The sequence below is a fragment of the Pelophylax lessonae genome, assembly GCF_965119305.1.
Source record: "Pelophylax lessonae genome assembly, chromosome: 1".
Taxonomy (NCBI): Eukaryota; Metazoa; Chordata; class Amphibia; order Anura; family Ranidae; genus Pelophylax; species Pelophylax lessonae.
In genome coordinates, this window is record NC_138768.1 from 652,834,425 (window position 1) to 652,850,799 (window position 16,375).

Genomic DNA, 16,375 nt, shown 5'->3' on the forward strand with positions numbered 1-16,375 from the left:
ATAGCACGCCACAATGCACGGATGTCAATGCACTTTGTGTTGTGCGAGGAATTCTCAAAATGGGGCAGGTACGTGTTTTTTTTTGTGTGTGTGTACTGACAGCCAAATTCAGCATGAATGGCAAGAGAATGTGTATGGTAATGCAGCCATACATGTGAATCAGTCCTAATGCTTTCACTGCAACACATCCATCAGACTGAATAGGAAGATCAGTGACCGTGACAGACCTAAAAATCGGATTTTGTAAGATCTTACCGTAAAATCCTTTTCTCTTAAGCTCATTGACAGACGTAGTCTTCTTGATTCACAAGAACTGGGTTATGCTGCCCTCTACAGGAGTAGGACTAGGCAGAAAGAAAAAACGTTCTGGCTCCACCCTAGGGGCAGTCCCAGAGGGTATATCCTCTTCCTGTCTGCTACAGAGAATCAGTTCTGTCCCAAAGCAGCAACAGAGAATTTAACCCAACCCAACTCAATGATAGAGGGGCGGGTACTACGTCTGTCAATGAGCTTAAGAGAAAAGGATTTTACGGTAAGATCTTACAAAAATCCGATTTTCTCTGTCGCTCATTGACAGACGTAGTCTTCTTGATTCACAAGAACTGGGACATCCAGTAGCAGTGCCACCAATGAGGGGTGGGATTGACCGAAATCAAAATCCAAACTAGAAGGCCCAACCGGAGCCAACCAGAAGTATCAAAGGACTCATCGAGTAAACAGATGAGACCTACCCCACAAATCCTCGAGGTAGACCAACAGTCTCCTCAAACAGTGGCCTGCAGGAACCTTGCGGCCAGAAGAGGCATCTGACGATGCCATCACATAAACCTTATACAATATTGTAAAGGTATGAACCGACGACTAAACAGTCGCCTTGAAAACCTGAACCACTGACGCCTGATGGCGGAGGGTCCAGGAAACTCTAAGCGCCCGAGTAGAATGCGCCTTAACAGGGAACGGGGGATCCCGACCCTTAGATAAAATAAGCCTATACCACCGTCTGTCTGATCCATCTAAAGATGGTCGCAGCAGAACAGGCAACCCCTTCTTAGGGCCATCCGTGATCACAAACTGTGAATCCGTCTTACAAATTGAATCCGTAGTATTCAAATATATCCTGATCGCCCGAACTACATCCAAGGAATGCCATGCAAATTCTCGAGGATGATTGGGCTAAGGACATAGGAAGGACAATACACTGTCCTCATTCAATGAAACTTTGAAACCACCTTAGGAAGGAAGGATGGATTCGGATAAAGAACAACCTTATCCCTATGAACCACCAGATCTGGGGAACAACAGGATAATACAGCCAGTTCTGACACCCTGCGTGCAGAAGTGATAGCCACCAAGAAGACCACCTTCTGGGATAAAGTAAGCAAGGGAATCTCCCTGATATTTTCAAAGGGAGGTGTCTGAAGAACCGACAGCACCAAATTAAGATCCCAGGATGGTAACGGCGCGTGCACTGGCGGAGCCAGGTGTCGCACCCCCTGGATGAAATTCCGCACCAAGGAATGAGTAGACAAAGGCTTCTGAAAGAAGATAGCAAATGCTGAAACCAGACCCTTGATAACACTCAAGGCCAGCTTCTGCTCAACTCCCTGTTGCAGAAAAGCCAATATTCGGGCTACCGAATAAAGATGTAGATGGAACCCAAGGGATTCACACCACACAATATAAGACTTCCATGTACGATGATAATCTTTCTGGAAGTCGCTTTCCTTGTTTTAACTAGAGTAGGAATAACTGAAGCTGACAATCCCTTGTCCTTCAGCACCTGGGTCTCAATAACCAGGCCGTTTAAAACCAGCGATCGTAAAGCAGGATGGAAGATCGGTCCCTGAGACAGTAGATCCTCCCTGAGAGGAAGTCTCCACGTGACGTCCGCCACCAGTCTGACCAAGTCGGCGTATCAAGCTCGACGAGGCCAGTCCGGAGCTGCCAGGATTACTGGAATTCCTTCCTCCTCTATCCTGTGAAGAAGTCTTGGCAGTAACCCAAGAGGAGGGAAGGCATACATTAGCTGGTATTGCCCCCACGGGGTGACCAGTGCGTCTGCGGTCTCTGCTAGAGGATCGCGGGAGCGAGCCACGAATCTCTGTACTTTTCTGTTGAATCGTGATGCCAACAGATCCACATCCGGGGTGCCCCAACGTAGGCACAACTGGTGGAAAACTTCTGGATGGAGGGACCATTCCCCCTGATCCGGAGTCTGACGGCTGAGATAATCTGCCTGCCAATTTTCCACCCCCGGAATGAACACCGCAGAGATAGCTGGAACAAATCGTTCCGCCCAGCGAAGAATGCAAGCCACTTCTTTGGCCGCTCGGACACTCTTGGTGCCCCCCTGGTGATTGACATAAGCCACGGCCGTGGCGTTGTCCAACTGGATCCGAACCGGGCTGCCCTGGAGCTGCTCGGTCCAGTGAATCAGACAAAGTCTGATCGCTCTCAGTTCCAATACATTTATCGGTAACCTGGATTCTTCCGGGGACCAAAGTCCCTGAACGGATAACTGACCGAGAATTCCTCCCCATCCGGATAGGCTGGCATCCGTGGTCACTATCGTCCAATATATTGGCAGAAATGACTTTCCCTGGCTGAGCATCGGAGACCGAAGCCACCAGACCAGAGACTCTCTGGTCTGTTTGCTCAATTGGATCCGATAGTCCAGGGACTCCGGATTCCGATTCCATCTGAGAAGAATCTCTTGCTGAAGAATTCGGGTATGGGACTGGGCAAATGGGACTGCTTTGAAGGAAGCCACCATCAACCCCAGAACCCTCATGCAAGTCCGAAGGGAAGACCAGCTGTTGGATAGTAACAACTGGACTGCTGATTGAATCTTTCAGAGTTTCCCTACCGGAAGGAAAACTCTTGTCCTGACTGTGTCTAGAATTAGACCCAGATATTCGAGCCTCTGGGTGGGACCAGAAATGACTTTTGCTGGTTCACCAGCCACCCGAATTCCTGTAAAGAAATTATAGTAATTTCTATGTTTTGTAGCAGGGTCTGAGGAGACTCTGCATGAAGCAGGAGATCGTCTAGGTAACCTAGAATTGATATGCCTTTTTGGCGCAGTAGTGCCAACATTGGGGCCAACACCTTCGTGAAGACCCGAGGAGCCGTGGCGAAACCGAAAGGTAACGCCACAAACTGATAGTGGTTCTTTTCTACGGAAAAGCGTAGAAACCGCTGATATCCTGCGAAAAATGGGAATGTGAAGATAGGCGTCCTTGATGTCTATGGACGCTAGGACATCCCCTGGATGCAGGAAGGCTGCTACTGTGCGAATGGATTCCATCTTGAATTTCCTTATGTCGAGAAAGGAATTGAGTGCCCTTAAGTCCAGAATTGGACGCACTTTGCCCTCTTTCCTGGGTATTGTAAATAGGTTTGAATAAAACCCTTGAAAACGTTCTGTCCAAGGAACGTGGACTACCACTCCTTGTTGTAGTAAATCCGTGACTGCTCTCCGCAGATCTTCTAAACGATCCGGGGATAGTCGGATATTGGAAGGGAAGAATCGCGCCGGTGGGAGAGATCGAAACTCGATCTTGTACCCTGACCTTATGACTTCGCAAACCCACTTGTCCGGGATTCTGGAAAGCCATGGATCCGGGAACCGGCGAAGACGTCCCCCCACCCCAATTATGGGTGGGGGCGCACCTTCAGGCTTTGGACGATTTATCTTCAGGTCTGGAGGGGGCGGGCTTTTGCTTGCCCGACCAACGTCCCCTGAAGCCTCCTGAAGGAGCTTTGGAGGACTTAATTTTTTCACCCGCGGGACGAAAAAACTTTTTTGTGAGCAGAGAAAGAAGGCCCTCGTCTTTGACGAGTTCCTTTACCCTTAACATCTTGCGGTAAAAAGGTGCTCTTTCCACCCGTGAGATCCTTAATGAGCTCATCTAAGTTGGCTCCAAATAGACGCTCTCCTAAAAAGGGGATATTAGCTAATGCTTTTTTGGAACCTTGGTCGGCTAACCAACCTTTTAGCCACAGTGTACGCCTGAGAACCACTGCTGAAACTGATGCTCGCGCCAATAATGGAGTGGCGTCTAACGCCGCATCACACACAAACTGTAACCCCTGTATCATTTGTTCCAACAAATCTGATACCGCCTGAGGGACCTCTTCTAAGTCCCGGCGTAACCACTTGGTCCATTCAGTTACAGTCTGCAAAACCAGACCAATAGCAATTATTGGTCTGAAAGCCGATCCAATCAAGGAAAACAAGGTGCGAGACATAGCTTCTATCTTGCGATCCACTGGATCTTTAAAAGACGGAGCGTCTTCTAAAGGAATAACCGTGGCTTTATTCAATCTAGCAATTGGTGAATCCACCACAGGTGGTTCTGTCCATTTCTTAATGAGGGTTTCCTCAACGGATAACGCCAGTTAATGCGTTTAGAAATAGCAGAGGTGCGTTTTGGCAGACTCCATTCCTCTTTGATTGGATTGCCAAAAACATTTGGGCAATGGAAAAACCTTCGCCATTTTCATGCGTTTTTTAGTCCCAAAAGGGATTACAGTTTCAGCTATTTCCGACGGAATACCCTGTAATCTTAAGGTTTCTTGAACAGATACAATGAGTGCGTTTACCAACGCTTCCTCTCGGGCTATGGCTGATGTCGAAACATCCTCCTCACTGTCTGAAGAGACAGTACCCGAGACACCAATCCCAGATGAAGTACCTGCAACTGCAGAAATGGGCTCAGAGTCTGAATCCGAAGTTTCAGATAATAAGGGGTTAGGCGGGGGTCGCTTTCTTGCGCCCTGTCAATGACAAGCCACTTCCACCCGGGACACAAAAGTTTCCATAATAGCTGACAATGATTCAACCATCAGTGGGGTGCTGGAGGATCCTGCAGACACCTCGAGGGGATCCGGTGGAGATACATGAGTGGCAGGGTCCATGTTAATTCAGGACACCTCTGCCGGAAAAAACAAAAAACTTTCTTTTTTTTTTTTTTTTAAATAAAAAAATACCTCCTTTTTTTTTTTTTTTTAAATTTTTTTTTTTTTTTATGTGTCTCCCCCTAGCGCAATAGCGCCCCTCAGAGTACCTGCTTCTCGATCCCCACAGAGAGAGAGAGGGACCCCCAAGGCTCACCACCCGATGCAGAGAAGTTTCCAACCAACTGCAGTCAGCGTCTGTCTTTTACAGACTGGAAAGAGCTGTGTTCGTTTTCCCGGGTAGAAGGACGTGGCTCCGCCCCCTGTGTACACCTTCCGGCGTTCCCAGCTCTCCACGAGGTAGCTGGGCTCATCAAACATGGCCGCCCCCATACAGGAGACAATAGACTCCAAAAACATGGCGGCCGGCGTGACCTGAGGACATACATGCACCTGGTCTACGGCAAAATGGCGGCGGACCGCCGAAATCGTTTTTCCCAGCAAATCCACCTGCATCTCTGCTAAGTGGCGGTTTATCGATCTGCAGGAGGTACACTACAATTAAGGTAGGATTATACCTCCTATGTCTGCTGTAATACTACAGTCTGCTGGGTAGAGTGTTAGCTCTCAAACCAAGTCCACTTCCCACCAAACACATACTGTATTTACAAGGGGGACTTTTAGTGTCAGATATATACTGACCATGTATGGAGGGGCCCATAATTCATACTGCCTCATAACGAGGAAAAAAGGGAACGTTTACTCACCATACCGAACCGACAGGCACCCTCTCTTCACAATACCCTCTCCACCGGGGTGGGGGGTTGTGGACCACTCCGGACGCCTCGACTCTGTGGTTCCTGGCGTCCAAGCGAGACTTTTAACTCGCAAGGTCAGTCCCTCCAATGGGACTCCGTCGCGGCCGACCCAGCGCGGAGCTCTGGTCTGCACGCGCTCGTAGGCAGAAACCGGGGTGACCACTGGATCTCAACATCCAGCCCGTCGCCCGGCCCCGCATACTTACTTGAATGTGTCGCGGCCGACCAAGCGCAATGCAATGGTCTGCGCGCGCTCGTAGGCCGGCTGGGGTGACCACTAGTGTCGCCCAGTCCGGCGTTTTTGCTTGAAGATCTCACAGGAAAAAAACACTGGAGAAAACTACCTAAAAAATATTTTTTCTAAAGAAAAAATCTTGTCAGGACCAAAAAGATCTCAGCAAGGAACTTAGGTCCTTACTCCTGACTAGACAGAAAAAAACTGATTCTCTGTAGCAGACAGGAAGAGGATATACCCTCTGGGACTGCCCCTAGGGTGGAGCCAGAACGTTTTTCTTTCTGCCTAGTCCTACTCCTGTAGAGGGCAGCATAACCCAGTTCTTGTGAATCAAGAAGACTACGTCTGTCAATGAGCGACAGAGAAAAATGTTTTAGGATGGTTGATAGCAGCCTGTAATTCTAAGGTGGACACTTGCCAAATATAATCACCCTAAAGCCTGGTGAACACGACAGAATTATGAGACCAATGTTTGTCCTATTTTTGGGGTTTTTTTGCATGCTAGTCTCCATATCGAAAATTAAGAGGTTACTAAAAGCTATGAAAATTCTTGTGCGACAGAATAAGGATTCAGAAGTGATGTAATGTATTGTATTTGTATTGTATTTTCGGACAAATATTGTACTGATTACACGAAAATCATACCATCTGGTATCATATGAGAACATTTTTTGTGTTTGTTCCTTTGGATAATTTTGGATGAAAGCTGTATGCTAACGATCAGATTATCGTACAATTGATTTGAAAGCAATATTTTTTGTACAATTTTCTGATCATGTGTACTAACTTTAATTCTGGCCATACACGTCAGTACTGGCCATATACACACTTTTGATTGCTACAGCTAAATGCATCAAGAAAACCACACAATTCCTATTAATTTAGGGTTTCAAGAGAAAATGTTAGCTGTCAATTTCATTCAACTGTTTGGTCGCTATTACTATCCAAAGCTAGATGAAAGCAGCTCAAATTGCCTGGAAATTGCTGTTTGTCTTCACAGTGTGGGGAAACAGGATCACCCCAACCAGATCCACCTGATGATAATGTCCAGTAATGCTATGCCATATCAAGAGTCATGTACCCCAGTGTTCTAAAACCAGAGTCGCCCCCCTCACCATAAAGTCAACTTACCTTTGTCATACTGAGTTTCTGATGTAGCATCCTCCAAATTTTGCTGGTTCTCCTTCCTGAGATCTTTCTGGAGCTCAAAATCATTTTCATCAGATTCTATAAAATCACTCATTGTGAAATCTGCATCTTCTTCTTCTTCAATTTTCTAAAATAACAAGCAAGTAGTTGTGTGGTTGTTTTTGTTTCATTGCAGTGTTTCCTCTTTGGCTCTGTGTGTGGTTTCTATTTTTCACTGTGACCCACAACAAAAATTATAGGTGCAGCGCAAGGCTCCACCAGGTTCTCTTGCATGACAAACCACTAGGAGTGCCGACAAGAATAGAGCTTGTCCCAGCTCAAAACATTCAATAGGGAAAGAAAATACTAAAATTCGCACATTACAGAAAAACCCTGTGGGGAGGTGTATGAAAGTCTCCGCCTGGGCTCCAACCAGGCCACTTACCCCAACGTGTTTCAATTCACCCCCAGAGCTGAATCATGGGGATTATCCCCAGCATTAAGCACCGGGGGGCAAAGTGAAACGCATTGGAAGAGGGCATGGCCTAGTTTGAGCCTGGGCTAAGGCCGCCATACACCTCCTCACAGGGTATTTTCTGTGATGTACGACTTTTAGGACTTTCTTTCCCTACTGGATGTTTCTATATTTCAGGTATGCAATTCTTTCTGCAACCCTTAGAAACATACTCCATTGTCAACAGAGAATTCCACCTTATATTATGTTGTTTCCAGTTAATAAAGACCTACTAGAACTACCACATTGTACCACTAATAAGGCTACAATATATAAAATACATTACATAAGAAGGGCCATGGGGTCACTGAAGGGGTCACTTATCTTCATGAATTCCACCACCTTTGCAGCATGCTCTAAAGCTTTAAAAGTTAATCCCATAAATGTCAGGACTGTGAGAGTGTACACTGACTGCACTGTATTACCTTCTACAGTATAAGTCAGGAATCTCCAAATGATGGCCCTCCAGCTGTTACAGAACTACACGTCCCACATGTCCCATGAAGCATTGTAAAACTCTGGCATTCACAGACATGACTAGGCATGATGGGAATTGTAGTTCTTGAACAACAAGAGGGCTTTGGAAACCCTGGGTATAAGTAGTTTGTATCAACTCAGAGTCTCAGGAATCAGAGGGAGGCAGGACTGGACATCCATAATTATAAGATGTTGAACACAAGTTATCTGCTCACCATCAACATAAGCACATTCTTAGTTGGGTTGGGGTAGCTAGGTTGAATGATAACATGAAACCTAGATCCTGCAGGAACAGGTGCACATATCTATGCATGGTGATTTGAGAAATCAAAATGTAACAGATGATGTACTACAATGTACACTATAATCACTTAGCAAAGCTGTACAGAGACGAAGAGAGAAGTATCTACCTGATCTAATACAATATCCTGAAATCTTATGAGTCACATCATCATTTCCGTGATGTGTGATATGTTTTTTACACTACTTAGTGAACTCTGTGCTATATTTACTGGGCCAACAGCTGTGAACCTATTTTCAGAACAGAATTATGACAAATCAATTTTCCAGTTTTCCCTGCACTGTTATTAGCTTCTGGCCAACAGCTACAAGATGTATTTACTTGCAGGTGTTATATCGAAGAGTAGAACAACCATTTATAGACTGCGAAAGTGCAATATATTTTCACACTATAAGTGTACATTTCAAATAAAACCAATACTAATCCAATTTATACCAAAACTAGAACTAGATGAGGGTACGCTTCCCTACATACCAAAAGGCCACTTAACTAAAACGTAACCTTTTGTCAGAACTATTGGGGCTAAAAAAATCATATAGGCCCATATATATTATTTTATACATATTGTTATATTGGGCAGCCTAGCAGCCATTTTGTCATGAGGTGAATGTAAGTTCATTGTCCTTGGGTAAGGTTTCTTACAGACAATTTTAAAGTCTCAGCACAGACTTTCTCAAGCAATAAATTAAAGAGGCCCCTTGACATCACACCAAGACGGACAGCACATGAAAGTAAGACCTCCCCCTGAAAATAAGCCCTACTGTGTCTTTTGGTGCCAAAATTAATATAAGACCCGGGCTTATTTTTGGGGAAACACGGTAGCCATGATGGTGCTAAGCTAGGTTCTAATGAGAGTGATGTCAGTCTTGTCTGAGTTTTAACAATGAACAAAAGATCAGAATATTTTCTTTTTAGGGCTCATTTAAAAATATGCTTGAGGAAACATTAATAGTATTTGTAATAATTGTATTAGCAACAATATTATCATGTCATTATATTATGTGAGGCATATACATAGGCCTACTAAATTGAATAAGTTCTAGGAACATATATGTATATCATTATTTTTTTTGTGTGTAAAGAGCTAAGTGCTAATTCCACATAAATTGCTTCACTCATAAGGAATGTTGATTGAACTGGCAATATAAATCCTACAAGCTAGACACTATTCTTGACAGAAAATGACATGGGAGGTAAACATCCACAAGATATAAGTTTTTCCCCAAGGCTAAGGTCAGAAGGTTATCTTTGAGAAAATAGTTAAATTAAAGTCAATCTACCAAACTTGTATACAGGCAAAGAGTGCCCCCTCTTTGGGTGATGATCAGATGAGGTATTTATTTTATATACTCCTAGTCCATAGTAAATGAGGCAGTTATGATGTATTCTTAAAAATAGATTAACTTAATAGAGGTTTATTTTACCAAAAACTATCTAGACTTTTAGCAAGTCTTGGTGCATGGTGTAACAATTTTTGGCCATGCATTTTTTTTAAACATTGAGTTGTGAACATCTGTTGGCTGAGAGAAGTCACGTCTCAAATCTGTTAGATTTAATTTCCATCTTTTGTGAGCTCATGGAAAGCTATTAATCACATTCTAGAAGTTATGGGTTTTAGTTACCTTGATATTCTTTAATAATATCCTTTGATTGCATTTCTCATATTACCTGTGTGATACATTTTATTGAATATTGTTCCACATTTTGTATTTATCACCAGTTATATTTTTTACATTTTTCTGCACTGATTTTATTTAATAAATATATATATTTTTGCACAAAAATTGTATTCCTCTTATCTTTAGGTTAGTGTCACTAAAACAATCTAAAATTTTTGTTGATTTATGGAAATAGGTTGAGAATCTCCTTACTTATAGATCCTTGCTTATTTGCATAAATATACACTGTTTATGAGAGCAGTATAAACATTCTGAAACTTTAATAACTCATAAAAGGTATGTAATTGATCATAACAGGTATACCTATTAGATAAAGTCAATACCATTATATATGAATCAATGTTCTATGTCTATGTGGTAATATTAACATTTACCAACTCTAAATGGTGAAACTTCTCTTGATATGTACATATAAACATTATGAGAGTTAGAATCTCTTCCTACATTCAATATAAAGGCTCCAGACTGTTTAGAGGATATATAAACTCAAGGTCTACTCACCAACACCAACTGGTATAAAGAGATGGGGGTATATTTGTCTCTCCTCCCATTTATTGGCCACAAATACAAAAGAGATGAACAGAAAAAGTGAAAATATACTAGTAAATACTGTCTTACTGAAGACGTGGGCTATCTGTCTTCCACCCTATGAAATTATCTATCTCTCAGATATGTAATACGGGTACACTCATCCATGTGGACAATTCACCACTGATGGACGAGCCCCTTATATCACCATATCCACAAAAGCTTCTCTCTTAATCAAGACTGCATTGACACAAGGCATGTTTCACCCCACAAAAAAAGAAAAATGGTGTGGAGGGGGAAAAGAACGTGTCAGGACAAAAATTTAATTATGTGAACCTAAATGAAAATAAAGTAAGAAGGTGCTCCCAAAATCAAATCACCCAAACCTAACATGTTTCACTCTTCAAATACAGCTTCGTCTGAGGTAAAAAAAAAAAATCAAAGAAAAGTGAAGAAAATGAGCAACCAATAGTAGCTGATTGTCACATGGTGAAAAGAAAATATTACAATTTATACCAGCCACACTGACTCTATTCATATAGGTTAGAGACAAAAAGACCAAGAGAAGAACGTTAATGGAGCTAAATACTTTTTCACATCCCCGTGTCCCAATTTTCTGATCATTCTCACCTTTCTGGGCCAGCAGAATAAGACCAGCAATCCTACAGGCAGAGCAGCTGTCAGCAAGTACAAACCCCAGAGCCACGGCCTCTCATCAGCAGCAGCAAGAAGCTGGTTTATCATGCCTGGCTGGAGAGAAACAGAATAACCCATTAACTGCAGTATCCTGGAGAAGGCATCTTCTAGTGCAAGTAGCTGAACTGGTATGAACTTTACACTAGATCAGAACAGGAAAGCTTTATCAGCCTTCAGGCTCATGGTTCTACTGTCCATGTCTGTGATGGTGGAGACATATCATGTCTTAATGCACACATAAGATAAAAGCTTCCTATGTTATTCAAATTTGTGTGTGTTTGTTTTTGGATTTATGATTTCTTTATTTACGAACAAAAAAAACTTAAAAAAATAACAATTATAGATCATTTTGTTAATTTGTTCTAAATATCATTTAAGCACCCCAAAGATAACTGCTAAAAAAAGGTACAGGCTTCTGACTCTAAAAGGAAAACTATTTTAATTAACAGTTTGATTCATTGTACATGGGTAATTTGTGGATAGATATATTGTGAAGATTACTTGTCCTATTTACTGAGCAGCCATTTTTGACTCTTTAAGACAATTTCAAATTTTTATTTCTTGGAATCACAGTAAAAGCATTCAGTTTGTAGACAGATATCAAAACCCTTATCTCCTTGGTCATGTAATTGGTTTGCTATCTATGAGAGACAGCTGATTGTATCAATAATGCCTCTGCCAACAATCCACTTAGGTGTCCTACATTGGAGATCCAATTTTTTATGTGGCCATTTTGCAAATTACATCTGTACTATTAAATGAATGCTAAATTGTGCAAAGTTTGATTTCACAAAACTGGGAATGATAATGTGAGCATAGAAAAGATGGAGTCTCCCACATAGCACTCACTTTGAAATACCATCTCAATATTTACTGCATGGTGGCCAAAAAATACTTTTATAAAGAATATATATATATATATATATATATATGATCAGGAAGGGTTTATTGGAGTTTAACTCTGGAGTTTTCTTCAAAATTTATGGTGAGATAGATATAACTCTTACCAGCAATTTGACTGAACCTCCTCTTCTCGGGTTCCCTGCCGACGCTCTTGGCTTCTCCTCTTCTCTATGTGTCACAGTAGGTAGCTGCTTCCTATCATGGCACACCTGCGGGCTTGTCTATGTCTATTGCTTGGCCCTGGTCATTGGCATTAAATAATAGCAGCAGGAGCCAATGGTTCCTGCTGCCTCAGCAAAGCCTGTGATACCGGGAAGTAAGAGGAGAGAGCCCCCTTTTAGAGCAGGTGAGAGGACAATACTTTTCCCTAAACATTGTTTACCTTAATGCTTTCCCTCTATTGTTGGTATGTCCTTACTGTGTTAAACACGTTTTGCAGAAACCATATTCAATTTTCTCTAACAAACTTTTGGATTCATTTCAACAAACCTGTCAGGTTCAGTCAAGTTTCTAGAACACTGAAAGGTTCCTGGCAGTACCTATACCATACACAGAATCATTCTTGTGCCCTCAAGAAGCGTTCTAGACCCCCTTCAGAAATTTCACCTTCTGTGACTTAAGGTGGCCGTAGATTGATTGAAATTTGCCCGGTTCAGCAGGAACTGGCTGAATTTCGATCCATTTATGGCCACTGCAGCCTATCTTTTGACTTATGTTCAACTATCCTGTCCGATAAAAGCTGATTGTTCAGCTGCTGCAGCGCAGATCTGTTATAGGATTTCGGAGGCGGATGCATCATGGTTGCATTGTGGTCCCATTCACTTGAAACAGACATGTTTGTCAGTGGTCCCGCCTACACTACATGCTCTAAAAAAAATTGTGCTACGTCACAACCACAGCAGTGTTTAAAACCTGTTTTCACTGTCCCTCAGCTGTCTGCGTGAAGGAGGCCTATATAAGGTGTGATAGTCCAAGCCTCTGTCACTATAAAGTTGGTCAGGAAAAGAACACAGGGTTTGCACCTTTGCAGAGTGCAGAACTTTGGAGCAATCATTTTGAGGTGAGAAAAACGCTTTTGCAGATTTCTCTGGATTTTGATATTTCTGGATGGGGCTTCATAGTTTGAAGATTTCTGTTTCAATATGTTTATTGGTTTTCAAGGAGAATATAGAATTAGATACAGCACAAATATCGCCCACGTGGGGGCTACTAATGTTCAGGTAATACAGGAAGAATAAAATTGTAACCTTGTACGAAATGGAGATTTCAAAGCACCTTGAGAGGGAAGAAATCTCCAAACCAGTGTCTGGATTTTGTGGACAACCAACATGACGGTCTGCCGAGTTTCAGGTGGAGGGGAGTTGGTGTTGCAGTTGTGTGACTGCCATTTAGAGAGAATCTCTGTGCGGAGATAGTTGCTGTGTACATTAAAGTGTTCAAGGTTGTGTGCATCCAAGAAGCTGCAAGTTGCTGTGTGCATGGAAGAGCTGGTGATCTGAGGGACCAGTACCTATAGCAGCAGTGCTGCTGAAGAGTAGCCAGGTGGGGTAGCCTTTTCATTTGTATTTTTTGCTAGAGAAGAACCCCTGTGTAGTAAACCTTATGTTATATGGATTTGCTGTGTAGCACTGCCCCCTAGAGGACTGCTGAATTCTTCACCTTTTTATGCCCCTCTGGGTTACCGTTCGGAACCGCAGGCACAACTTAACACTTTACTTTCTGGCTCAGTCAATGAACAGTCTAGGGGTTTTGGTTGTTTTTGTTGTTTTATTATAAATAGGGATGGGAGAAGGGATAGAGTGGGATACTCTGGAACTTGAACAATTCACAATTCTGAGGACTTCTATCTGAAGATGCAGCCAGGCAACGAGTTTTACCTTGCCACTAAATGAATTGTAGATACTGAGTCTCTGAACAAAAGACTTGGTTACACACTATCTTCAGGGTACTCGCCTAGCACCCCCTTTCATTCCACCAGCTGACACCCATCCTCTGACTACTCTACTCCGGGGTGGCCCCATTCCTGGTCAGGCCCTTAGACACGATCCCCTGTACTCATGATACTGTTTTTCCAGGTTTTCCAGTGTCTCAACCCCTCTAGTCAGCTCTCCAGGACCTCTGGGTTCAGCTCCTTCCTTCTGGCTCACCAGGCTGACTGCCTGTGACCATACACCAACTGCTACAGAAGAGGAGGCAGCTGCCAACCTCCTTCCAGGACTCTGCTCACCAGCCAAAGACCCCGAGCACATGTGCTCCTGGCTTTTATACTACACCCCACAATGCACCGAGACAGCAGTCTGTGCCAATCACTGGGGCTGTATCAAAGCCTGTTTACCCATTGGTCAGGTTTCCTCCACTGTCCAATGTGCCTCCCCATTGGACCAGTGTGAAACACTCCCCTAGACCAGATGAATCCCGCACTGAGCACCATCAGCAGACCTAACTCACAGATCTTGCTCTATGTTAAGCAGAAAGCTGCTTAACATAGAGCATTTTCTGATAGGCAGACAGAGCCAAAACTATACTCTCTAGCACCTACCTAGGAGGGTGCTACAGCTGTTTTCTTTTTAATAAAATGGGCTGCCATGCCCTAAAACTGAAGTGCTAACTGATGTGAACTCACTGAAGAACGCTTCTACTACTAGAGCTAACCAACCCCCATGTCACAAAGGGAAAATACTACCAGCAAAGGTGAGAGTGCATCTAACCAAAACCAAAAAAAAAAAATCAGGTTTTGCTTTAAGCTGGGCATTAGGTAATACATGATAAAGTGTGTTGAAATGACCATTGCCTGGAGCCTTAGTTGTCAACGAATTTGCATTTTGGATCTCCAAAAATCCAGTGTAGTACAATGTACTACATACAATAAATATAAAAAGTCTACACGCCCCTGTTAAAATGTCAGGTTTCTGTGATAAAAAAAATTTGACAAAAATAAATAATTTCAGAACTTTTTCCAAACCCTCTTATAGCTGGGGATGTAGCTGTGTTCAGAATTAAGCAATCACATTCAACTAATGTTAAATAGGAGTCAGTATACACCTGCCATCATTTAAAGTGCCTCTGATCAACCCCAAATTAAGTTAAACTGTTCTAGTAGGTCTTTCCTGGCAATAGCCATGGCCTGCAGAGAGCTTCCAAAGCATCAGAGGGATCTCATTGTTTAAAGGTATCAGTCAGGAGAAGGGTACATAAGAATTTCCAAGGCATTAGGTATACCATGGAACACAGTGAAGAAAGTCATCATCAGGTGGAGCAAATGTGGCACAACAGTGACCTTTCCAAGAACTGGACATCCCTCCAAAATTAATGAAAAGACGAGAAGAAAACTGGTCAGTGAGGCTGCCAAGAGGCCTACAGCAACATTAAAGGAGCTGCAGGAATATCTGGCAAGTACTGGCTGTGTGGTACATTGGACAACAATCTTCCGTATTATTCATATGTCTGGACTGTGGGGTAGAGTGGCAAGACGGAAGCCTTTTCTTATGAAGAAAAACATCCAAGCCCGGCTAAATTTTGAAAAAACATATTTGAAGTCTCCCAAAAGCATGTGGGGAAATGTGGTATGGTCTGATGAAACCAAGGTTGAACTTTTTGGTCCAAAATTACAAAATGTTTGGCACAAAAACATCACCAAAACAACGCCATACCCACAGTGAAGCATGGTGGTGGCAGTATCATGCTTTGGGGCTGTTTTTCTTCAGCTGGAGCAGGGGCCTTAGTAAAGGTAGAGGGAATTAAGAACAGTTCCAAATACCAGTAAATATTGGCACAAAGCCTTCAGGGTTCTGCTGGAAAGCTAATCATGAAGAGGAACTTAATGTTTCAGCATGACATCAACCCAAAGCTTACATCCAAATCAACAAAAGAATGGCTTCACCAGAAGAAGATTACAGTTTTGGAATGGTCCAGCCTAAGCCCAGACCAGAATCCAATTGAAAATCTGTGGGGTGATCTGAAGAGGGCTGTGCACAGGAAATAACCTCACAATCTGACAGATTCTGAGTGTTTTTGCAAAGAAGAGTTGGCAAATGCCAAGGTGTGCTATGCTGATAGACTCATACCCAAAAAGGTTGAATGCTGTAATAAAATCAAAAGGTGCTTCAACAAAGTATTAGTTTAAGGGTGTGCACACATATGCAACCATATTATTTTAGTTTTTTCGTTTTACTTCCTTCCACCTAAAAGATTTCAGTT

The 16,375-nt window shown here is 42.9% G+C and overlaps 1 protein-coding gene across 2 annotated transcripts in view; it reads right to left on the bottom strand.

The window, feature by feature from the left end:
• The window catches only part of CLGN (calmegin), a 105,863-nt gene that overhangs the window by 23,236 nt on the left and 66,252 nt on the right, over window positions 1–16,375 (bottom strand). Inside the window, exons 12-13 of one of the 2 annotated variants that reach the window (XM_082243528.1) lie at window positions 11,210–11,329; window positions 7,084–7,228 (exon numbers count right to left, since the gene is read on the bottom strand). In XM_082243528.1, coding sequence (XP_082099654.1) covers window positions 7,084–7,228; window positions 11,210–11,329 — 265 coding nt within the window. Of the gene's footprint in view, window positions 1–7,067; window positions 7,229–11,209; window positions 11,330–16,375 lie in introns of both variants that reach the window. The other variant, XM_082243529.1, reaches the window with a different exon arrangement.